Source organism: Heteronotia binoei, chromosome 1 (genome assembly GCF_032191835.1).
Source record: "Heteronotia binoei isolate CCM8104 ecotype False Entrance Well chromosome 1, APGP_CSIRO_Hbin_v1, whole genome shotgun sequence".
Classification (NCBI taxonomy): Eukaryota; Metazoa; Chordata; class Lepidosauria; order Squamata; family Gekkonidae; genus Heteronotia; species Heteronotia binoei.
This window is the reverse complement of record NC_083223.1, coordinates 207,073,034-207,098,490: the sequence shown is the minus strand read 5'-3', so window position 1 is coordinate 207,098,490 and position 25,457 is coordinate 207,073,034. Positions and strand designations below refer to the sequence as shown.

The following is a 25,457-nucleotide window of genomic DNA, read 5'->3' as shown; positions in this document are numbered from 1 at the left end:
CCTGTCTAGAGCTTCATTATCAGTGCAGCAAATTCACCCCCAGTAATAGCTTCTAGTACTTAATGATGCCATTATTCTTAATGATACTGTTTTTAGCTACAAAAGGAGTAATTACAGTTTACTTCTGCAGAAAATGGAAGGGAAAAATGTTTTGATTTCTCCTGTCGTTTTGTTTTTAGGACACATTCAACTAACGTATTTTAGCAGGTGGAGTGAGGTTGAAGATTCCTGTGACAACGATGCCATAGAGAAAATGTACTGTGCCCCAGGTTAGAGCAATCACCTCAAATGTTTCACTTGGAAAAGCAGATTAGCAGCTTTCATTTTTTCTCATGGAGCTTTCATCCCCACCCTAGCCTTTGGTCCCTTGGGAATACAAGCTGTTCACTATCTGCTAATACTTTTAATTTTTTTTTAAAAAAAATACATTACTTTTGGAATTTGAGAATGCTAACAACTGAATATTATGTAGCCGGTGAATCATGTAGGAAAACTGAACATGTTAAAAAAAAAGTTAGAAGGTATTATAAGCTGTACTCATTAGACAGAGCACAAGACTACTGGTGGCAACTTGTCTGTAAAAGTCACTGAAATGAATGGAGGTGAGAACTTCTGGTGCATCTCTGGATTTTCCTCGTGTGTTTAGAGGGTGGATAGTGCGGTATGTCTGAAGCAGTGTTCCCTCTAAGCTGAGTTAGCGTGAGCTAGCTCACAGATTTTTAGCCTCCAGCTCTCACATTTTTGTCTTAGCTCAGGAAGGATGACCCCAGAGCACACTAATTAATGCAGCAGCTCACAGCTTTAATATCAGTAGCTCACAAAGTAAAATTTTTGCTCACAAGACTGAACATTGGTCGGAACATTGGTCTGAACATAGATGGAACATTGGTCTGAAGCTCTTTTAATGTATTGTGGACCCCCAGGGCAGCTAACTTTAGGTGACTGTGGAGTAGTAGCAATCACCAGTGGCATGCTTTCCTGAGCTTGGAAGTGCTGAAGGTACTATGAGAAAACAGGGGGGAGAAGATTGCATGTCAGTTTTTCAAAGCCTTATGAAGTGTGCTTGAGAAGGATAAGGCTTAAATAATTGTTAGCCCTTTCAGGCATGAACCAGTTGTGGAGAGAATAAAAAGTGTTTTGTGTTTCTCATCACAGCAGGCAGGGATGGCCCAATGGCACGTGATGGCTCAGGCAGACCCACTGTCTGCTGCCCCCCACCCCTGGAGGCCCTAAGCATGCGCACATGTGCGCACACACCCCAGGCTTACTATTCTGGGCTGTACCACTTCAGCTTGTGGGTGGTAGTTCATATAATACTAAGTCTTCCATATGGAAAAGTTCCATACCCATAGAAAACTTCTGTTGTCTAGGAAAAGCCTGAGCTGAAACTCTTTTCCCTGAGCCACGAGGGAACAGCCCATGCTTTTTGCTTGCAGGATTTTTTTCCTGTATACAGGAACATTCAGTCATCCAAACCTTTCCTTGTAATAAGGCATGGACAGACCCAGACAAATGTTGATTAGGTGACGTCAGAGTGAGGCTCAAGTCTCTCTTGAAATAGAATTTCCCACCTTGGCAATATGCATCTACCAGGTTGGTGAGTTTCAGATACTCTGTTACTCAGCATCGTACCAGAGCAGCTCTTAAGGCTGACAACAGTGCCTCAGCCTTAAATAAAGTGAAGCCCTCTGTAATTCAGAGGAAGGGTTCTATTTACAGGGGTATCGAACTCATTTGTTAGAAGGGTCAGATCTGACGCAAAGGGGACTTTGTGGGGCTGGGCCATGTGTGTCATAAAATGTGATGCCAGGTAGCAGAGATATAAACTTTATAAAAGACACAGACAAACACAATTAAAGATATTATGTTTTAACTTAAAATACAAACATGCTAAAAACTCTTGCAATATTTTGTTTAAAATGGAAAGGTGGGGAAATAGTGGGATTTGGTAATGTAGTTTTGAAAATAAAACATCTAGAGAAAGCCCAAGGATCACAGCAGCAACTAAATATATAAAATGTTCTGAGTCTGGGAAAACACGTAAGGTGGGGGAATAGTAGGATTTGGCAACAGAATTTTTAAAAGAAAACATCAAGAAAAAGCACAAGGATCACAGCAGAAACTTAAAATATAAAATGCTCTGAGTCTGGGAAAACAATGAAATGGCATTGCAAACTTCTCCGTGCCTCCAGGGTCTACTCCGATTGGCAATGGCTCTCCAGTGTAATACCCCTCTTTGGTTGTGGGTTTCCAGGTTAGAGTACTCACTAGTCATCAGTTCTCAGGTCCATTGAGCAGTGACAAGCTGGCTCAAAGCATCAACTCTTTATTGGAAAGGACACAACTCCGGGAAGCATTAGCTTCAGCTGGCTATAGGAATGCTGAAACTGATCTCCACTCCATTGAAACACATTGCAGCGCAAAGTTGCAAGAAAAACATGGAATGGATTTTTCATTAAGATCTCTGGGCCGAGATAGACAGACACAGAGATCTTAATGGAAAATCCACACCACATTTTCTTTGCAGCTTTGCTTCCTGCTGCTGTCAGCAGAGACAAGGCAGAAAGAGCAGGAGACTGGCAGTCTCAGAGCTTCAAAGGATAAGGACAGGAAGGGGGAGGGGGAGAAAAGAGACCTGATTAAAATCTTGGTGGGCTGGTTCTGGCCTGTGGGACAGACATTTGACCAGGCCCGGCACATCCCAGTAGGTGAGGTAGGTGCCACCTGGTCACAAGGGTTAACAGCAGGTGCCCTATCCCCTGGAGTATGTGCTCCTCAGAGCCTTTCTTCTCTTGCCATGGAAGTCTTCTGTGGCAAGGGAGTGCAAGCTCCAAAAAACTCGTGCGTAGTTCCACCACTCTTGCCTTCCCAGGTTTGTACAGATCCAGGAAGGCAAGAGAAGTGGGGTGGCACAGTGACATGTGTGCTCCTCAGAGCCTGCCTTCCCCTAAGGTACCTTAAGGGAAGGCAGGCTCCGAGGAGTACACACGCTGCCCTACCACTCTTGCCTTCCTGGGTTTGTGCTTCCAGTGAAAGCACAGATCTGGGAAGGTGAGAGTGGTGAGGCAGCATGTGCACTTGGAGGCACTCAGAGCCCTCCCTCCCTTGCTGTGCTGCCCTGCCACCACCATGCTTGCCCTCGCTGCCACAGGTGCGGGTGGTGGTGGTCCAGGGGCCTAGGGCACCAGAAACCCTGGCACTGGCCCTGCATTTGACGGCATCTTTAGAATCTTGCTCCAAAGCGCTGCAGGCTCCACATTGGTCATCCTAAACGGAAAAGCTCTGTGAATCACAAGTTTACTTGTATAATGTAGCAGCAGGATTATATTGCCCAAGATCACTGGAATCCTGGAGCTAAGCTTCAAAATATTTTCAGGTATGACAAAAGGGTTAGCTTGTGTTTATGAGGTCCTCCTGCAAACCTGACGTACAGAGATAAATGCCCTTCACTTTATCTTCTCTTTAGTATATGTAGCACAGTCAAAGAAATGTCACTGCACCCAATCTTAACTTGCACACTTTCTGAGACTTTTGTTCTAACCTCACACGTAGTTTATATTTACAAATGCTCTGTGCTTGAAGTTATATATATATATATATATATATATATATATATATATATATATATATATATATATATATATAGGTGCTTCTTTTGAGTAATTTTTCCCTGAATGATTGGAGTTGAATAGTTGCCTCTAGCTACAAAGTCATACTGTTTCTTTCCTGCTGTTTTCTATCTTTGGGTTTCTGTACTTGCTTTTTTATAATGTAGGTGGTTCCTTGTATGGAAATTGAACATCATAATCCTTTATCTGAATGATTTTACATCTGAAGAGGTGTGCATGCACACAAAAGCTCATACCTTGGATAAAACTTTATTGGTCTTGAAGGTGCCATTGGATAACTTTATACCCTTTGAAGGTTATTTGCTCATCAAGATGGAGTTGCCTATGGTGAGAGAGGAGGGTGTATGAACTTGCCAAAAAGCATTTCTAAATCCTGAATTCTGTTTCTTAATTTGGTGTTTGACAACATCTTCTGTTATTATAGTGGATAGTCTCTTTTAAAAAGCTGTATTCTCGAATCTTCTAAATGTTGCAGTGGAATCAGGAAATATTAAGCAGAGTGTTTTTCAGTAGTGATTTGTTGCAGTCTTAGGCATAGCTTTGGAAGTCACTAGTTTTCTGATGGCCTATGAGTCAGAAAGACAAAAGGAAAAAAACATACAATTATTATATTGATCATCCTAAGGTGGACTAGGTGTAATGGAGAATAGGGGCCAGCTGCCAAAAAACAAAAGCTTATATTCTTCTTTTCCATTTCTGTATTGTATAATAATGAAAAATCTTGCTTTATGCATTTGCCTGTTGCACCTAATGGCAGCCAGTGATATGGAGCTATGGTAGAATAATGCAGAAAGTAATGATGTCTTGTTTCATGCCCTCATTAACACACTTACAAAATGGGGAGGAGTAAGAGGAAGTTGTCAAGGCTGTCATATAGAGAATGGTGTGGAGTTGATTTCTGTTGCCCCAGAAGGTTGGACCAGAAGCAACGGGTTGAAATTAAATCAAAAGAGTTTTTGGCTAAACACTAGGAAGAACTTCCTGAGTGGTTCTCAGTGGAACAGGTTTCCTTGGGAGCTGGTGGGCTCTCCTTCTTTGGAGGTTTTTAAACAGAGGCTAGATGGCCATTTAACAGCAATGCTGAATCTCTGAACTTAGGCAGATCATGAGAAGGAGGTCAGGGGGTGGAACTTGTGAGTTTCTTGTATTGTCTAGGGGGTTGGACTAGATGACCCTGGAGGTCCCTTCCAACCCTATGATTCTAAGGGGCTGCCATTTGGGGCTGCAGCTTCATGTTCTTTGCATGATAGTCCCACTTTCAGATTATGGCAAAAGTGATTTAGACTGTGTAGCTGGTTTTGTACCATGTGGATTCATGCATATCAAGTTGATTTAGAGGAGTGGAACAGTAGCAAACGGTCACTCTGCACAACTGTGGACTGACTTTATTACAAAGACTCTTTAGTTTCATCCTTGGGAGAGTCTTCAAATTAAGTAAAGAAGCCAACAGAGAAATGAGTCAGAAGAGCACACTTATACGCAGCCCAGGAGGCCAGCGAAAGAAGTCAACAGAAGAGGGATGAACCTGGCATTCTGGTCATGTTGATAACATTCTTGAGCTGAGGGTCTCCAATTAATTATCTTACAAGGAGTTAGGAATTACTCTATTGGAACTAGGCACTTGCTGTCTGTGGTTTGGATCCTACCAAAAATGCCTTCTGATGGAAGGATTTCTGTCCATAGAGCTTGACTTTCTCTCCTCCCCCTTTCCTCTGTAGTCCCCCAATGACCCCCCAACGCTGTTCCTGGAGGACAGGAGATTCCCCCTCCCCCTGAATTAGACAGAGAGGGAACGGAAGACTTCCATGGGAGGAGGGAATTGGTTTAAATTAGCCCCCTTGGAGAAATCCTGAGGAATCCAACCCAGTGTATGTTCAAAGCCACATGGTTTCTCATGCCACATTGATTGGACTACTGGAGAAGGGGCTTGATTTATGCTCTTCTACCACAGTCCAGAAATACATAGAACCTAAGATTGAAGGTTCAGATAGGGATTTCAGCAAAGATCTACATTGCTACTTAATAGGCCTATGCAGTCCAATGGTAATCTTTCACAGCTTTCTGAGGGGGAAGTTCTAGATTACCCTTGTAAAGGGTAGATGGTATATGGACAACAATCAGCTGCAATGTAATTATGACAGTCTTTTGTGTCCAAACACTTTTGTTGTAGAGATTATTTCTAGAGCACATGAGTAAACTAGGGTGACATATATAATCAAAATATGGACTGGAAGCCCTACCCTCAGAATCTAGATCTTCCAAGGGGAGGTCAGTGGCTGGAATAAAGACGTATAATGGGATTTAAAGCCATTTGAACCAGACTGCCATTTCTTTGAACATTTCCCCAGCAGTCCTTGTTCTTCAGTGATTGGAGCCAGATTATCCTTTTGTTTGCTCTGTTATGATGGAACATTTATTTATTTAAATATCTGTGCCCCAGTTTTCTCCCTGAAGAAATCCCAAACAGTTTCCAAGAGTAAAAAATGTAATATATAAATCAACCAACTAAGCAACAAAAATAACCAGAATCTTTTCTGCAAGGGAGGGAGGAGCAATCTCTCTATTGGGAACACGCTGTCTCTTACTTGCTGGAAATACTGTGTAGGACCATGTTATGAAAGATTATCTCAGATTCTGTTCTGCCTTTGTGTATGTGTTGAGAGGAGAAGAAAATGTTATTTAAGATATGTAAGACTTCTCAGTTTTGACCTTCTGGAGTGGGGTGCAGTGCAGGCATATTTTTCTGATTGCTCCTCAAGTTCCTCGTTGTGTACTAAAGTACTGCAGAAAGAGTCCCAGTGAATATCACCAAATGTGATGACGGCTGACTTTGCCTAAAGAATCCATCTGTGAATGGCTAGTAGACACAATAGTTAAAAATGGAGGTACAAAATACAGTGGCAATATACCTCTGAATAACAGGTCCTGGGGAAAACAGTAGGGAAAACCATCACCATCTTGAGAGCATTCAAAGGCATCTGGTGTGTTCTTCTGTTAGAAACAGAATGTTGGGCTTTGTTCTCATCCAGCAAAGCTTATTCTTACGATCTTAAAAGCTAGGAAGAGTGTCCTTGACACAAGCAGGCTTTGCTCCAGGACATTCCCATACCAAAAGTGGGAGCCGACTTTGCAAGTTGCACAGTTCATACTGGTTCCCCTAGAGGCATGTTGTAGTTGAAGCCCCACCATGCGTGTCCTGCAGAGATCAAATGTTCTGCACAGATCATGTTTCTCAAGTTCATTTGCCTGTTCTTATGCATTTGCTCAGTAAGAGGGATTGCTTTTCTTGTCCCCTGGAAGCAAACGGATTGCCCTTTTCTTAGTCCAATTCATAAAATCGCTCATAAATGTTCTAAGTTCAGAGAACTTCTCCTTGCTCAGACAGTAATGGGACAGAGGGATTTCCCACCAGAAAATAAAGCTGTGTGTAGCTCAACATTTTGCACTGAATACAACTCATGGTGTGTGTTTGAAGTTGTGTTCTTTGGGTGAAGACATTGTATAGAAAGATGAGAGGTGAGGTGAAGAATCCATGTTTGTAAATTAACATGTGCCTCTGTCTTTATTAAAAGGGCTGACAGCTCAACTGGTGAATGAGGAACTAAACAGGAGAGTGAGCTGATGTGCCTACTTGGTTTAAGGAGCAGCTCAGTACTCCAGCATTTGACTTGTCAATAGGTGACCCACTGCAAAGCACAATCTATGCTGGGGTTACAGCATATACGGCAAATCTTTCAGTCAGGGAAGAGAGAGAAGTTCCACAAGCTATTTGTGGGACAATGTATTTTCCCTTCTTGTTCAATAGAATACTATATACCATTGCAGTAGCTAAGAGTGGATGCAATATGAAGTACAAAAATGAAGAGCAAGTAAATATTAGTCCATCTCCTGAAGCTGTATATAATGGTTTGTGCAGTTTTTGTAACAGCTAGTGTGGCCCGAAAAAAACTTTTGCAAGGGTGACTTCACCAGGGCAGTTGCTTCTCACAATTGACCAGTAGGTGGCAACCTACCATTAACTGATTTGTATTAATCAGACCAGGTTGGTTTCCTTTTATTACATGAACGTTCTAAATGTAGAAGAGCTTTGCTGAAATTATTCACGCTCATCTGCTGTTTAGGCAACAAGAACTGTTTTCTAATATTATCACGTATCTGTCCATTCCCTTCATTTCTAGGACCTGTTACTTAACAAAGTTTAAAGTTTTTAGCTAACAATAACACTATAATTGTAGAAGACCCTTAAGTTTAGTGTTAGGCAAAACAAAAATGTTTGTTTCCCACACATGGAACTTTTGACTTCATAAAACCTCAGCAGAAGGGACTGATTAAGAAATCTTCCCGTAATAATCATTATATATGTTAAAAGAATATGTGCTGTGCGATAAATGTTTTTTACTGGTCCTGTTCTCAGCATTACAGTCTAAGAACAGAACAGAAGTGCATGTTGTACGAAGCACAAGGCTGCTGGCAAAAACGCTGCCTTCTGAAAACTTCTCCTCTGTAGTCTGCAGTGGCGCTTCTTCAGTGTCCTGACATCATCATAGTGAGTGCTCTTCCGTCCTGCCAGTGGCAGACAATGATGTGCAGCAGAGAGCAGTGGTGATGGGACGCAACAGAAGGCTGCCATTTTCAGCAGCAGCCCTGTGTTGCTTAGCACTTGTAGTTTTCCCCTAAGCAATGAAATGTACAAGGTGGGAGAGAGAATAAGGATGGTAAGGAAAAGCAGAAAGAACATCCCAGGCCAGTTATTTTTGATGACTGAAGAAAATAGTTGTTGCTTGAAGCTGAAGTGATGGGTTACATTCTTGGTTAATAACAATAATGTAGCATTTTTAATAGCAGGTATTATTCTGAAATGCAAGAGTGTACCGCATATCAGTAGCTCTGAAGTGTTTAGCTTCCATTCATTTAGAAACATGCACACACACACACACACAATTTTTTTTGTTTTAAAAAATAATTTAAGCATATCTGAGCGGGTGGTGTTTAGATAAAAAGGCAAAGTTGTCCTGAACCCATTATGCGAATATTTCACTTCTGTTTAAACATCCCTTTGCTCCCACTGCCCTCTTGGGAATCCTTATCACATATTTGTGCTAAAAAACATTAACCACCTGCCCTGTGCTTTGTAGCATCAGCAACGGATCTTTTTTATCTCTTGGTTAATGTGCCTTGGTATTTTGAAAGGGGGGAGGGGGTGGTGTGGGTGGGGGGTTGGAGAGGAGGAGAGCAGAGGGAAAAATTCCAGTAACAGATTCAATTTACAGGGACAGAAAATTTGAGCAAATGCCAAGCTAGCAGGGGGGCCATTATTTTGTTCTATAAATAAGTTTGAAAAAGAAACAAACACACGCACAAACCTTTTTGCATCAACATGTTTTGGTCTAATTGAGGGGAAAGCAAGAAATTTTGAAATGCAAATGATCACCTTCTGTTATTGACATACTTTTTTTCCTTTGCCAACTTTATGATCTTTGATTTTAAAGAACCATTGTCAGAAAGATAACAGAAGGCATAAGGTGGTGCTTCTAGCTCACAGATAACCTAAAGTTTTTGTTTTGTTTTAAACTTTGTAACTTTGTAAATACTGAGGTGTACCCATATGTTTGTCAGATGACTAAAGAGCATCTGAATCAGCAGAGAATAATGTGGTCCAAGGCAGAATCTGTTGCCACTCTTTACCTGGCCATACATTTCACATTTCATGAATACTGTGTGATTAACTAGGACTGCTGTTCCCAGACAGCTAGGATGATGGGTTAGGCTAGAGTTTTCCTGATCAGAGGGCATGCCCTCTGAGGCCAGGTTGACCATTGTGTTAGGAAGCAGCCCATCAGATTAAATTAACTCTCTTTGGTCCTTACCTTTACATGCCTTTTGAAGGAGCAAAGTTTGAGTGCACAAAAAAGTTTATACCCAGAATTAAACTTTGTTTTTCTTAAAGGTGCCACTGGTGTTGTTCTTAAAGGTGCCACTGGACTCAAATTTTGTTCTTTTGCTTCAGACCAACATGCCTACCTACCTAAATGCCTTTTGAAAGTCAGGGAAGGAGTGCCTCATACTAAATTGGTTAAGGATTCTTGCTGCTGCTCATCAAATCTCCATTGTGCCTCAGGTTCTGCAGGTGATTTCAGCTGTTGGCATTTCAGAGGAAGGGGAGTTATAGAAAGGAGTATTATTTGCAACAGAAGTTTCAGAAATGAGTGTTTGGTTTGAACCCCAGTGCAGAGCCCCTTGTACACATGAAACTTCCGTGATGAAGGGTGGTTCTGAGCATATGGTCTTCTGTGCATTGGGTATTGACCTTCCCTACATCGTAGCAAAGCTAGGTGGGCTGAGACAAGCACTAAAGCACCAGAATGGTGCTACCCATAAGCAGGAGGAAAGTTTTCTGCATATCTAGGAGAAACTCCTGTTATGCAGAAAAATGTAAGATTTCCAGTTTATTATGAAAGGTGGGGTGTTCCCCTGAAAATAAGAATCTTGCATGCTGTCATGGAACCCTGGCAGTGTGCAGAACATGGGCCTGAACCCTAGGTGCTCAGCAGTTGTTGGGATGAACGGAATTTCATCCTACATCCTATTGAGGAGTGGAAGCTGGAGTACCAAGTGCTATCACAGGTGAATCCTTCATTACCCACATTCTCCCCTCCCCAATACACACCATGTTCCTTCATGATTCTGAGGGTAGGGAACTGCAGCACACTTGTTTGTGAGAGACTAATACCAGAGGTTTTTTTCTCCTGTCCTTATAATTAATAGCTTCCAAACCCATATTGAAAGGGAGGGGGGGGGTTAGCATCTATCCTAATAGCTTAAAGAAACATAGTGGGAAAGGGGTGGGAATAAGGTGTGAAGCCTCACAGGGTGTGGCCCATCCTGGATCTCCCCCAACACACTTTTCCTCTCTGCACATACTTATTAAAATCAAAGAAATAGTAGTGGGGGCAGATTTTGCAATTGTCTGCTTGTTCCCTTTGATACAGATGCTGCTGCTGAAATGCCCATGGGTAGGGTCACTCACGCACAGCAAGGGAGGCATTTCTCCATGCTGTATGAACTCCTTGGAGCATGCAGAAAAATACTAGTTTTTCAATGTAAACAAGAAAGAAGAAAAATCCAAACAGCTATTTGAGGACTACTTATTTATTGAAAACATTTCTATGCCACCTTTCTACCTAATTCAGGGTTCCAGGGCAGCAAACATTAAAACGCTTAAAATGTTAAAAAGCTTTTAAAATGTGAATATGTATTAAATATTTAAAACAAATAAAACATAATACTGTATATAAAACTAGGCTTATTTACTTGTTGGGGGTGCAGAATGTTGCAGTTGGCTATGTGTTGGTTTACTGTATCTTGCAGGAGAAGATTTGAGGGGTGGATTTCCTAATAGTTTCTCTCCCCGCCAGCAGCTGTTTGTGGGCTCCAAGCTAGTTGAAATAAATGGGGAAAAACTATGATCAGCTAGCACATTTGGCTTGGAGTGTCCTTTCTACCCATTCCATATTGTGGTTTCCTTGAATGAACAAATGTGTCTGAGCACTTTGTTTTTTGAGTGTTGTTGATAGTCCTCCCCCGCCCCTCCCCAATCGCTGGCTCCATAGAGATCTCTCAAGTTACCAGGACCAAAGTCCATTCGGAATTGACCAGTGAAGCCGTAATTCTCAACAGAGTCATTTGTATGAGATTGGTCACAAGATGTGAGCTTAGTTCTCGATGCATGGAAAAAAATAATAATTTGCTCTCCAGCATAATTGGAAGCAATTAAAGGGCAGGCAGGGAGTGACTGTTTGCCATCTTTGATAACACAGCACTAAACAACTTTGTCGTTTCATATTGCCAGATGGTGTTAGAGGAAGTTTTAAATCCATCCTAGGGCAGCTGATGGGAAGAAAAAGAAGAATTTCTTCCATTTGCTGTTAATCTTTGACTTAAAGGATGTGGGGAAATGTTTTTTTTCTCTTCCATGAACCAGAACATTTCATTTATTCAATTTATACTCCGCCTATCCCAAAAATGAGCTCAGAGTGGATACTTTAAATATAACTGTCATAGGTTACTTGTATTTTGGACTGTAATTGATTGTCAGGAGTTCCCTGCTTGCTTTAAACACACACACACACGCACCCACACACACACAACCAGCGTATAAGGTTTGCTGTAAACCTGTCGCATTTAGTAGTATTGTGAACTGAAAAGGCCCAGCATTGTTTGATTGGTGCAGAAGCTTGCTGGAGCTGCAACTCATTGGGGACAAAGTCCAAATGGGATTTGGGATCAGGAGAATGCTTGGCACAGTGGCCTAGCCTCAATTCCAGGATAGTGTGTGATGTCAGGGTGTGCAGAGTGAAATGCAGTCCAAACTCAAGGCCAGTGAAGAACTCCAAGTTGGCAGTCCACAGATCAAGGCTAGCAAGGAACAGAAAACAAGATTTGTGTTGGAGGTGGAAAAGAAATGGGCAAGTAATCAGAGGGGGAGGATATGCAAAGGCCCATTGCAGGGAATTAGATCTGGGGAAGGAGGAAGGCTTATACCAATCTTGGCCATGTGAACAGAATAGTGGGGGGGGGGGGGATGGTTATTGGGGGTTTCTGACTTCCCAGTGCATTTTATATATATATAGGCAGACAGATACCTCTGCATAGGTGAACAGCAAACTAACATAAAACTTAATGAAGATAAAGTTAATTTCCATTTCCGTGTATCTAAGGAAGTGTGCCTGCACATAAAAGTTCATACCTTGAATCAACTTTTGTTGGTCTTAAATGTGCCAGTGGACTCAAAATTTGTTCTACAAGGGGAGAAGAGCCTGTGCCACACCCTGATCTGCATGTAGGCCTCACCATCCATCTGCTATTTTTAGCTTAGGAAACAGAAGATCTGTGTACAGATCTCCCATTTTCACATTCAGGTTGGCCAGCAGAGTGACTAGACTGATAGATGGAAGCCATGTTCTGCTAGTTGCCTGTTTCTTTGGAGAAGCATCCTTGCCAGCCTGCTTGATGAAGTATGTCTTTTACATGCTGGAGGTTATTAAGTTCTATGCAGGGATGGGGAATACCTTTCATTTCACCACAGAGAGCATTAGACCATCCTGTGTTTATAGACCTTCTTGGGTATTGATGTGTGTACATATGCACACATACAAAGTTTTGTTTTGTTTTGCCAATGCAATACTCTTGCAAAAGGTGAATGAGCAACTAATGGTCATATTTTTCATTCTGGATATATGCCAACCAGCACTTCAGTGAGTTATGCCTGGGTGATGCCAGTCACTGCCGCTGTATATGCAGCACTTATAAGATGCTTTAGCAGGGACAATGCAAAGAACTGATCTGGAGCCTGACTATTTTCCACTACATAATGCCATGATAGAAAAGCAATTAGTCGCTTAGGCTCTGGGGTCGCTGCTGTTGTGTTGTGTAAATGACTTGGCTGATGGATGCGAATGAAATGGCTTCATTATTGAGAACAGGTATTTGGGTTCAGATTGACTGCAATATTAATGTCTTTGAAGGGGGGATTGGAGAGGAGAGAGCATTTTCCCACCATGTGGCATTACATTAGCTGGCTGGACTGTACACCACTTGAAATCACTTCACGATGTATAGTTCTTAATTTTTTTTCTCCCTCGGGATGTATTGTGGACAGTAGAGATAGCCTTATCGATGTGACATCTTGAGCCTTATTTTTGTCAATAGTTTGCAAAGAGACCCATTCCAAGGGAAGGCAGAATAGACAGCAAAATATTTACATGCAGCTTTTTTCTTCATTAAGGAAAACCTCTTTGAAAAGCAAAGCAGCAGGAATGTGGGGGAGTGGATATTGGAGAGTGGGAGAGGACAATGAAAAGTGATTTGGCCAAGGCAATTTCTATGCTGCAATCCTATGCATGCCCATTTGAAAGTAAGCCCTGCTGAACAGTGTAAGCAAACAAGCATTGGATCAGGCTGTTAGCAGAATTTATGTTTTAGTGAACAGTGGCTTTTGGTTCTTTAGAAATTGAACCTCTGAATTAAGAACATAAGAGAAGCCATGTTGGATCAGGCCAATGGCCCATCCAGTCCAACATTCTGTGTCACACAGTGGTAAAAAAAAATGATATATATAATTATATAACGAGTATATATACACATATATATACACACTGTGGCTAATAGCCACTGATGGACCTCTGCTCCATATTGTTATCTAACCCCCTTTTGAAGCTGGCTATGCTTGTAGCCGCCACCACCTCCTGTGGCAGTGAATTCCACATGTTAATCACCCTTTGGGTGAAGAAGTATTTCCTTTTATCCATTTTAACCTGACTGCTCAGCAATTTCATTGAATGTCCATGAGTTCTTGTATTGTGAGAAAGGCAGAAAAGTACTTCTTTCTCTACTTTTTCCATCCCATTCATAATCTTTTAAATCTCTATTGTGTCACCCCGCAGTCGACGTTTCTCCAAGCTAAAGAGCCCCAAGTGTTTTAACCTTTCTTATAGGGAAAGTGTTCCAAACCTTTAATCATTCTAGTTGCCCTTTTCTGCACTTTTTCCAATGCTATAATATCCTTTTTGAGGTGCGGAGACCAGAATTGCACACAGTATTCCAAATGAGGCCGCATCATCGATTTATACAGGGGCATTATGATACTGGCTAATTTGTTTTCAATTCCCTTCCTAATAATTCCCACCACGGCATTGGCCTTTTTTATTGCAATCGCACACTGTCTTGACATTTTCAGTGAGTTATCTACCACGACCCCAAGATCTCTCTTTATCAGTCTCTGCCAGTTCACACCCCATCAACTTGTATTTGTAGCTGGGATTTTTGGCCCCAATGTGCATTACTTTGAACTTGGCCACATTGAACCTCATCTGCCACGTTGACGCCCACTCACCCAACCTCAACAGATCCCTTTGGAGTGCCTCACAATCCTCTCTGGTTCTCACCACCCTGAACAAATTAGTGTCATCTGCAAACTTGGCCACTTCACTGCTCACTCCCAACTCCAAATCATTTATGAAAAGTTAAACAGCATGGGACCCAGTACCGAGCCCTGCGGCACCCCACTGCTTACCGTCCTCCACTGCGAAGACTGTGCATTTATACTCACTCTCTGCTTCCTATTAATTAGCCAGTTTTTGATCCACAAGAGGACCTGTCCTTTTACTCCATGACTCTTGAGCTTTCTAAGGAGCCTTTGATGAGGAACTTTATCAAAAGCTTTCTGCAAGTTAAAGTAAACAACATCTATTGGGTCTCCTTAGTCCACATGTTTGTTCACCCCCTCAAAGAACTGTAGCAGGTTAGTGAGGCAAGATCTTCCCTTACAGAATCCATGCTGAGTCTTCCTCAATAACCCGTGTTCATCAATGTGCCTACTCATTCTGTCCTTGCTAATGGTTTCTACCAACTTTCCTGGTATTGAAGTCAGATTGACTGGCCTGTAATTTCCCAGGTTTCCTCTGGAACCCTTTTTAAAGATGGGGGTGACATTTGCTACCTTCAAGTCCTCAGGAACGGAGGCAGATTTAAATGAAAGATTACATATTTTTGTCAGGAGATCCACAAGTTCAACTTTGAGTTCTTTCAGAACTCTTGGATGTATGCCATCCGGACCTGGTGACTTATTAGTTTTTAATTCGTCTATCAGCTGTAGGACCTCCTCTCTTGTCATCTCAATCTGACTCAGGTCTTTCAACACCCTTTCCAAAGTGGTTCTGGAGCGGCCAAACACTTCTCGTCTTCCACAGTGAAGATGGAAGCAAAAACTGCATTCAGCTTCTCAGCCATTTCCCTATCCTCCTTCAGTAATCCTTTGACCCCTTGGTCATCCAGGGGCCCCACTGCTTTCCTGGTTGGTTTCCTACTTCTAATATATTTGAAGAAATTTTTATTGTTGGTCTTTATGTTTTTTGCAATATGCTCCTCATAGTCCCTTTTTGCCTGCCCAATCACAGTCTTGCATTTGATTTGCCACAGCCTGTGTTCCCTTTTATTAATCTCACTTGGTCTAGCTTTCCACCACTTAAAGGAGTCCTTCTTACCTTTTACAGCTTCCATTACTTTATTTGTTAACCATGCACGTCTTTTCTTATACCTGTTTTTGCCTTTCCTAACTTGTTGTATATATTTTATCTGAGCTTCTAGGATTGTAGTTTTAAATAGCCTCCAAGCTTCCCCAAATGTTTTGACTGTATTTACCTTTCCTTTCAGTTTCCTCTTCACATGCCTCCTCATCTCAGAGAATTTACCCCTTTTAAAGTTAAATATGGTTGTGCTGGTCTTTTGGGGCAACTCTCTATTTATACAAATGGTGAAATCAATAATCAATTAAGTAGCTGTTTGTACAGAGAGAATGCAGCTTTCCCTGCTCGCAAAAGACAACGAAGCCAAACAGTGCGGTCTAGACCATGTGTTTGTCTGATGGGAGCAACTGTGCTTTAAAATGCATGGGAAGAAACTTCTGAGTGGTAAAGTCTAAAAAATTTTGAGGGTGATGCCGTCTTATTAGGCCTGTGGCTATTTAGAAGAAAAGAGCAAGAAGTCTCGTGACAGTAGTCTCTGTCCAACTCCCACATAAAAAGCTTTGACATTGGAAACCACTTTGCTTAAGCATCTCCAGTGCATACACAGAGTTCTTCCCCATATTGGCCTTATGTAAGCTTGGTCAAGTGCTAATCTAAGCAAACCAGGGTTAAAGATGGACTACAGTGAGGTTTACTAACCATGATTATATCTCTACTGAACAAACCATGGTTAGGAGAGTTTCCCTGCCTCCACTTGGAAGATGACAAAAATGTTTGCGGGAAATACGGTTTGGTGCTACTGAGAACCAGTTTGGTGTAGTGGTTAAGAGCAACAGACTCTTAACTGGAGAACCAAGTTTAATTCCCACTCCTCCACATAAAGCCAGCTGCATGACCTTGAGTCAGTTACAGTTCTCTCAGAACTTTCTCAGCTCCATTTACCTCACAGGGTGTCTGCTGTGGGGAGAGGAATGGAAGGCAATTGTAAGCCGCTCTGAGACTTCTTCTGGTAATGAAGGTCAGGGTATGAAACTAAATATGCTTCTTCTGCTCTATGGTTTTCCTGTGGGGCTGGGATCTTAATGTGGGTAAATGTTCACCCTGGTTAAGTGGATACTATTTGTACTTCAGGACTCTTACTGAGCTTTGGTTTCTAAATTATGTTACTAAATTAATCACATTACAAAAATAAATTTGAAAATATAACCAGGCATATAGGGTATATTGGTGCTCTAGTGCTTTTCTTTCTTTCTTTCTTGGAAGGCAGATGAACTGCAGAAACCACATTAGAAGTACTCGTGGTCCTACAAGGCTCATACAATGCTGAATATTACATGCGCCATTGCCATGTGGAAGCATCCAGGGCCTTGCCTGCTGTGCTCTCTGGATGAGTCCTCAGGGGTGGGGGAGAGGGAGGCATCGATCTGTGTGGCCTTTGCAGTTAGGCCACTCTCATACCTCATGCTTAGGGAGGCCCCCTCGCCCCAGAATTCACTTCTGTTCCATTTCTAATTAGGCCCAGATTCCTCAATTAGCAGTATCTATACCAAGTTCCTTGAGGTTTAATTGTTTTTATTTTGGCTGCCCCATCCCCAGGGGTTTTATATAACCTCTGACAATTACAGCAGACACCCTCTTGACAGCCTTAATGCTGAGCACCCATCAGCACTTCCTCATGACCACCCAAAAAGCTCAAACTTTGCTTTCCTTTTAACAGCTCCTTCTATCTCCAAGACATTGAGAGAAGCTGTCGGGCATGGTCGTGCCTCCAAGATGCAGATGGTATTTTTGTTAAATGGGGCTTCTCTGCAGAAATAATGTCCAGGGGTGGCTTCTCCCCAAATTTCAGAGAAGCAGCATGGGGCAGGACTGTGGTAAAGGGGAATAAACATTAAGCACTGAGAGAGGCCTTGTTGTCATTCCAAATTTTGAAGGTGGTGATGTGTGGCTCCACTGAAAAAAGCAGCCTGCGCTAGGGTGACTAGAGGGCATAACAACTCCAGATATGCTCCATCAGCATTCCAGAATCTCCTTGTAAAGGCAAGTTTGAAGGTGTATCTGACCTTTGAATTTTAATTGCAAATGTCTTTTATTCAGAAGTTGGCGCTGTCTTTGAAGAAACAGAAGCCTGTGATTGGTGGAGTCTGGGTGCTCTTCTCTTTGAACTCCTTACAGGGAAGGTAGGTCTTCCTGGTAGTGATTTAGTGAGAGAGAGTACTAAATACTGGGAGAAACCTTCAATATCTTTTATTTAGAGTAATTGTGTTTAAAGATGCAGGATGCAAATATCTGTGCCATACTGAACTCTTCAGCAATTGAAGGCATTCAGAGCAACTGATGCTGCATCCTTTACCAGTCATCTCATATGGCTGTCTTACGGTGAAGAAGTAGGGCTTGGGTTAATGCAGACAATGTTAACCCAATTCAGGATAGGCCATACTGGTAAGGTCCAGTCTACAAAACAGCTCTTCTGGATCAGGCCACAGATTCATCTGGTCCACCATTTTATCTCCAACTACAGCTAGAAGTCTCACAAGCAGGGCATGAAGGTGACAAAGTAGCACATAGCAAAAAGTGTTAAATATGTCTTGACTCTATATGTTACATTTTCAAAGGAAATGGAACTGATCCATTCATTGCTCAGAGCAATATGTTCTCTCTATCTCTCTGGCATTCTTGTTTTGGGTTCAGTGGAATTCTAGGAAAGTGGAGAACAAGTTGTAGCAAAAATGGATTAATTGTGAAAGTCACTTGGAGGGCCTGTTTGAAACCTCAGATCTGCTACCCGCTAGTCTTCTCATTATCAATGGATTCCTTTCTTACTGATGCATCTGCTGTGGCCTTTACAAATCTGTGTTGCTGGGAAGAGCCATTGGGGTGTAGCAGTTGGACTAGGGTGACGGATACCTGGGTTCAGCTGCACATTCAGCCATGAAACTAGCCTGCCTCACACAGTTGCTGTGAGGATACAGTGGGGAAAGGAGAACCATGGAAGGATGACGAGATAACAGTGTACTGGGCAGGTGTTTCCAGTGATACACTTAGTTACTGTATTATAAATAGAATTATGCAGCTTTGGAGAAATGGATAGATCAAGATGGGTAACTGTATTTGCCTGTAGCAGTAGAAAAGAGTAAGAGTCCAGTAGCACCTTCAAGTCTAACAAAATTTGTGGTAGGGTATGGACTTTCATGAGTCACTGCTTACAGTATTCGAAGAAGTGAGTCGTGACTCATGAAAGCTCATACCCTACCACAAATTTTGTTAGGATTGGATAGATATGAGTAGGATTGCCAGGTCCAACTCAATAAATACCTGGGGACTTTGGGGGTGGAGCCTGGAAACTTTCCCATTCCCTACAAATAAAAATACAGCAGAGCAGTTCCCCTGAATACAATCTTCATTTCGTCATCCTCTTTCTTGCCTTCAAAGGGTTCCCCGACAACTGCACTTCCACTAAATGAAAGTGTAATTTGTCATACCACAAGTCCCTTGTCAGGCTTTGGTATCATTTCCAAGCATGGCTTTATTAAGGGACACACACACACAAAGCAGACAAAATAAACAATGAATCCTTTCCCAACAAAACCAGTTTTTAAGCCCACACTTTTGTGATCTTGCTGGAGCAATGGTATAAATCACTTTACTTACAGGAGTTGCTGAATGTAAAGTCTGCTTTGTTTCAATCAACTTCTTCAGACTGACACAGAAAAATCAAAGTAAATAAGAGAGTGGGGGTGGAGTTCTCCTCCATCCTATAATCAGGTTCAAGTTAATTCTTTATTATCCATTACTTCTGAAACGAATGCAAAACAAACAGAGGGACTGTGCTCTCTTCCTCTCTCACACACTTTACACCCTCACTGGGAACAGCCATGTGGCTCATGCCTGCTCGACCCCCCCCCCCCACCAGCTTTCATCCTGCTGAGATTTAAAGACACATGCACATTCCCAAACACAAACAGTTCGCAAGTTTCTTCTAAAATATCCTGCCAAGATTTAAAGGCACATCTTGACTGCTGGGGCAGGGCTTCCCCCTGCTGGCCAGGTGGTGGGTGGGGGTGGGTGGGGAGGAGCCTGTAAAATCAGGGGTTCAGACCTAGCCTATATATGAGAGGACACCATTTCATTGTATTCTTAAACAAATTGTAAATGGTTACCATTGGCCTGAAAAATGTGCTATAATGAATACAATAAGGTGCATACCCTTCTATATTGCTGTATTTCTTAAAAACAGCTAATGTTTCTGATTTCATTTGCTGTAGACTCTGGTGGAGTGCCATCCAGCAGGAATCAATACTCACACCACCTTGAACCTGCCAGATCACATATCAGAAGAGGCAAAATCACTCCTTCAGCAGGTATGTTCCTGAAGAATGTATATTCATGACTTGTGCATACATGCCTGGCTCTCCAGAGTATAGACCAGTGGTACTCACTGTGTGGCTTGCAGACAGCTGCATTTTCAGTTGCACATCAAGGAGGCTTGCAGCTTGCCCACTCCTCTGGGGGAGCCATCTGCTATCCACAAGCCCCAGCAGGCAAGGACTTTGCCTACTTTCCTGACATGTTGGGTAGGTATCACATTGGAGAACAGTGCTCAGAAGAACCACAGATGGCATGCTGAAGAGCATATTTGATTTCTGAGCCACTGAGTGAGTATCACTGATAGGTCACCTTATTAGCAGCTAATTTTTAACAGGGGCCATATTTTCAGTTGAGCAAAGGCTGGTGACACATACTGCAACTCTTGACTCACTCCTATATGACTCAAGCCTTGGGAAGAGCTCTTGGACTTTTCCTTCCTAATGTAAACAGATTTTATGCACATGAGCTGCAGTTTCGCAGCTTGCTTGTGGTAAAAAATACAGGCAAGGGACTACATAAATGTTTGGAAAAGGGGGTCATCTGCTTCCTGGTGCAATCTAGGAAGAAGAACACATAGGATGGTTTGTAAGATGGCTGCTAGAATAGTTACAGTTATGACTTAAGTTCTCTAATATGTAAAATAAACACTATGGGTTCCTTCATAAGAGACTGGGAACCTGGAAGACTTCTACAGTACAATACATGACATTGCATAGCTAAGGCAGGGGTGTCAGACGTATGGCCTGTGGGACAGATCTGTCCCCTGCAGGGCAACTTCTTTCTCCTGGGCTGCTACTGCAGCTGGACCAGACCTTCTCTCACAAACATCCAAGGAATAAGACTCCTCAGAGTTCCCAGGCACTGTTATTGCTGAACTATTCTTACAGTGTGAAAACGTGGCTAATGTCTGTCCTAAATCTGCATCCTTGTAGTTAAACCTGTTGCTTCTTGCATATAAACACAGTGGTGAAGTTATTTCCCTCTTTTCTCTCTGAAAGCCTTTGAAGTATTTCAAATGTAGTGGTGAGATTGTCTTGGATTTAGACCTGGAAATGTACTGTGGGTTATCTTGGCAGGGTTGCTAGTGGTCCTGCCTTCTTGTCACAAAATCTCTTCATTCTTTGTTTTGTACTTCACCAAACAGATGGAAACAAAGCATCAATACTACAATACTACTTTTAAAGATGCTATTTTAGGGATGATTAATGGGGTGGCCTACAAAATTCTCACTGCCAAAGAAACATGTGCACTTCCAACTCCTTATGGGATATATTCTGCAAGCAAAAGTGGATAGGTACCGGATTATTTGCTCATTTATTTATTTTTTTAAAGATTATTCAACCGGAAGAGAAAATGGGGAATTATTCTGTAAGACAAAATGCCCTCAAAAGAGGTTGGGGAATTGACAAGTGGGCATCTATGGCTTAAAAAGGATCTAGAATCTATGTATACAGGATTCTACTTCCAGAAATTATTGCTTAAATTTGCCAAGGACACTAATTAAGTAAAACAATTAAAAATTTATTATAGAAAAATATAGAACACACATACAAGTTAATGAATACATACAACACACATACAGTCCTAATAAAAATAGAGAGAAATGCATAGAGGTAACATAAGGATGGACAAACAGGGTGATAATTACCGATTGCAGTCTTCAAGGAAGACTCCAATGGTGACAAAGGAGGATTAGGGGGAAGGGACCCTCAACTGATCAGGAATCGGGGATGTATCTAAACAGCAGGAATGGGGTACTGCTAGATGCACACCTGTGGGGAGTCGGGTCACATGTTATAAGGACTACCTTGAGCCCTTAGGAGATGGGAAGTACAGGGGCGGATGACAGCTGGTACATGACCTCAGAAAAAAGGGGAGGCTCTGCAATGACCATAAGGGCTGGACTTATGCGGTAGCCAATTGCCAGTTTATTGGGGGCACCTGTTTGGATGCCTGTACCTGGCCAGTGAGCAGACTTGGCCCTAGTTACCTGATTGGACTTCCAGGTAACAATGGGCCAAAGGGGGAGGCTCCAGGATGACCATTAAGGGAAAGAATGGGAGAAATTATTGGGGTGGAGGTGGTTAAGGCTATCAGAAGTTATCTAAAAAGGTGACAATAGATGGCCCAATTGCTACCTAAGGTAACACCCGATCTATACAAAGAAACTTGGCTCTGGGTGAAGATGTTCTTCCTCTTCTTCATTCCTCTACTGGCACCATCCTTCATCTTGGGTTCCATTGGAGAAAGGCTCAGGCAGTCTGACAGGATCCACGCCTAAGATAAGCTTGATGGTCTTATGCATAGGTGACATCTGTTGAGTACGTGAGCCTCCCGCTTCGCTGTAATGGAGCCTGGCACTGCAGGAAGATAGCTGCTGGTGATGTTAGCCTTCCCATATGGATCCTATGGTCAAGGCTGGAAACTGCTTGCCTGGACAGTTCCTGGCAGCGCACCTTCTTCCGCTGCAACGGCCAAGATGGTGATCGCACGGAGCCACTGAAAACCCATCTGTTCTCTTGGTTAGCACTCTTCCGGAGACACAGAGTGCTGCTGCAACGTTGTGGCTGTTTGTACTCACATAAGTCCCTACATTCTGGAAGACAAAACCCATGTTCTCCTGGCAGATGTGTGTGAGTTGAGTCTCCAGGCACCCTGGCAATCAAACGGGTGACTACGATGTTCTGAAATTAGGGGTCTTTTTCTCACAATTTGTTTTTATTATTTTTTTAAAAAATGTATATGTCACTATGGGAACTGTGGAAGAACGTGCCTGCTCTGGCCTGCAGGCCCTGTTCCACCCTACTTTCCAGGTTTTTCCAACACTTGGGGAGGCTTTACTGTCTCTCAGGTAATATGCTGCCACCACCTGACCTTTGTAAGGGACTGCCTTCTTCTTTGTAAGGGATTGCAGCAAGGAGTTTTTATCATATTTGTTTCCCTTCCCACTGTCCCAGCCAGTCCAGGTCAAAGAGATGCTTCCTGAAGCTTCTTCCTGGAGATTATCCCTGGAGCCTTGCTAGCCTAAAGTCCTTCAAATCTATGTTCCCTGCTTGGAGAAGGGGGGAGAACTTGACCCACCCATTATCTCACCTACTAGGTCCATTAGCATGTGAATGAAGGTGGGTAGAGGTACATATGGGAAGCAACTGAACTCATCCCTGCCCTCTTGCCTGTTCTTTGTCCAAAGGGAAAAAACCCTGTTAAAATGCAAAGTGGAGGTTTGAACAAGATAGGAATATTTTAAGCAGCAATAGAAGGGAACAGCTCTGAAAGCAGCAGTCAGACCAATGACTACAGTGCCAGAGAGAGAAGAGCAAACAAATCAAGGCACTAAAAGCTGGTTAAGAAGACAGACACCTCCTGGCACCCAAAAGATGGTAAAGTGCTTGGTAACCATCCCCAGAAAAGGTCCTGTCTCAGTCATTCACCTAGCTGCCCAGGGGCTTATGCACGTAAAGAAGGGCTTCCTGTTATTACTTCAGTTGACAGGCATGTTCATGTGGAAGAAGTCTGGCTCCAGACTGTTTAGGACTTGAACAGTTAGATGCCAAATCCTTGAATTGTGCCTGGAAAGAGGGAGCCAGTTATTGAGGCCATGATGTAAGAAAACTTCTTTAGATCAAACTTCCAGACCAGTAAGAGCAGTGAATGGAGTCTAAAGGTCTTGCAGATAGAAGAATGGTTTTATTTTGCAGTAAAGTAAGGTCCTCAGCCTGGCCCCCCAGAGTAGGTGACAGAGATCCAAAGGCCAGTCTGTTGTTCCAGAGCATAATAAAGACAGTCCTATGCTGTCAGGATCATGAGACAAACTTTGTCTGGTATTTAATCTTACAGAAGGCAGGCTGTGTGTGTTTTTTTCCAAAGGGGTTTGAAAGTGAATGGAATTTTACCACTGACATTGTGGAGAATTTTATTACAGCAACATTCAGCCCTTTTAACTCCCTAGAGAGCTCAAAGCAAGCCATTTGCTTGTTTCCCTCCTTCAAAGTTCAAAGGCACCCGTGTCCAAAAGGAAGCGTTCCAGTCCTGGGCTGCACATGGGCAACTTTCAGGTTGAAGGGTCTGCCCCAATTGACTAGTAAATCAGCCTTCTGTTGTGTGTCTAGCCAAGGAAGCTACCATTCATTGTTGAGGAAGCTTTGTCAGGAAAAGGAAAAGGGGGCTCTTGGCATGGCTAGTCATTTGTCATTATGACTTTCCTCTTCCACCTAAGTTGGCTGGGTCAGCCCATCACTAAAGACCTAGGAGAGGAACAGTGTGCAGATGGATGCCAAATGTGTCTTGTGACACGGCTTCCAAACCAGTGACCTCATTTGAAATCTCTCTCTTCCCTACTCCCTCCAAACATCTCACAGACAAAGTATTCCATAATTCAGAGGCTTTATTATTTATTTTTGATTGCCAGAGGATTAGATGAAGTTTTTAAGGTTTCTTTCACTGCCATTCTGTCTACATTCTCTTTTTCAAAGGTTGTTCCAGCTAGCATAATAATCCAGCATGTTTTCTAACAATGTAGATCTAGTGCAATTTATTCTGCATTTGCTTTTTGGAGATTAAAATTCTTTTTCTTGCAAAGGGGGAAACCTTCAGAACATAAATTCCTTTGCACTTAACTTCCCCACCTGCTGTCACTTGTTATATTTCCGGAGGTCTGCAGAGCGACAGTCTCTCTGCTTCTCTGTTGGCTCATGTATATTCACAAGGAGGTTGCTTTGCTATCTGAGTTATCATTACCAAGTGAGATTTTAAGTGGTGGAGCCAACTTAAGATGTGCAAATGAATACATTTGATGGGGAATTTCTCACTTTGATTATTGGGTGTAGGCATTTGAACATGTGTGCCAAAGGAGAATAGAGAGTACTCCTAAATGACAATTGGATGTCGGGAGCTGCATTATGCTGTAGTCAGTAGAAGAAACCTAGAAATGGAATTATTCTTTTGAACTGTATATTTAGAATGTGACAGTCTCATAAGACAGCAGAATGTAAACTTGGACTTTATATCCTTGGTAAATATTTTCATGCCTCTTTGCTGGTTACCTGCCTTTCAAGCAATCATTCTTCATCCAAACCCACAGATGTGAAGAGCCCGCTTTGCTTTCTGTATGTATCCAGCCCTCTTTTTTGAAGAGAGATTGTAGATTTTTTTCAGAGCAAAGCAAACAAGCTACTTAGTTTTAATAAGTGGCAATCAGCTGTTCCAGTGTTTTGAGAGTTCTGAGTTTTCTAAAGGTTCTAAGAGACTCATCATGTGTTATATTTTTAGGTGTGCACCAAAGATACTCAAAATGTTTGCCTAAAAATGTGAAGTGTGAATATTTCAAATGTGTTTGCAGATGTGTTAATCTTAACCAGTAAACTCACTGGAGAGCTGGGATTGGCAGTGTCTGTTGGTTGTTGCTGTAGAGTATGTGAAATACCCTGCAGACTGAGAC

At 42.4% G+C, this 25,457-nt stretch overlaps 1 protein-coding gene across 2 annotated transcripts in view; it reads left to right on the top strand.

Moving 5' to 3' along the window:
* RPS6KC1 (ribosomal protein S6 kinase C1) overlaps positions 1–25,457 on the top strand; it is a 115,349-nt gene that overhangs the window by 88,160 nt on the left and 1,732 nt on the right. For both annotated transcript variants that reach the window (XM_060246898.1, XM_060246909.1), the window contains 3 exons: positions 180–269; positions 17,750–17,832; positions 19,918–20,013. In XM_060246898.1, coding sequence (XP_060102881.1) covers positions 180–269; positions 17,750–17,832; positions 19,918–20,013 — 269 coding nt within the window. The remainder of the gene's footprint in view (positions 1–179; positions 270–17,749; positions 17,833–19,917; positions 20,014–25,457) is intronic.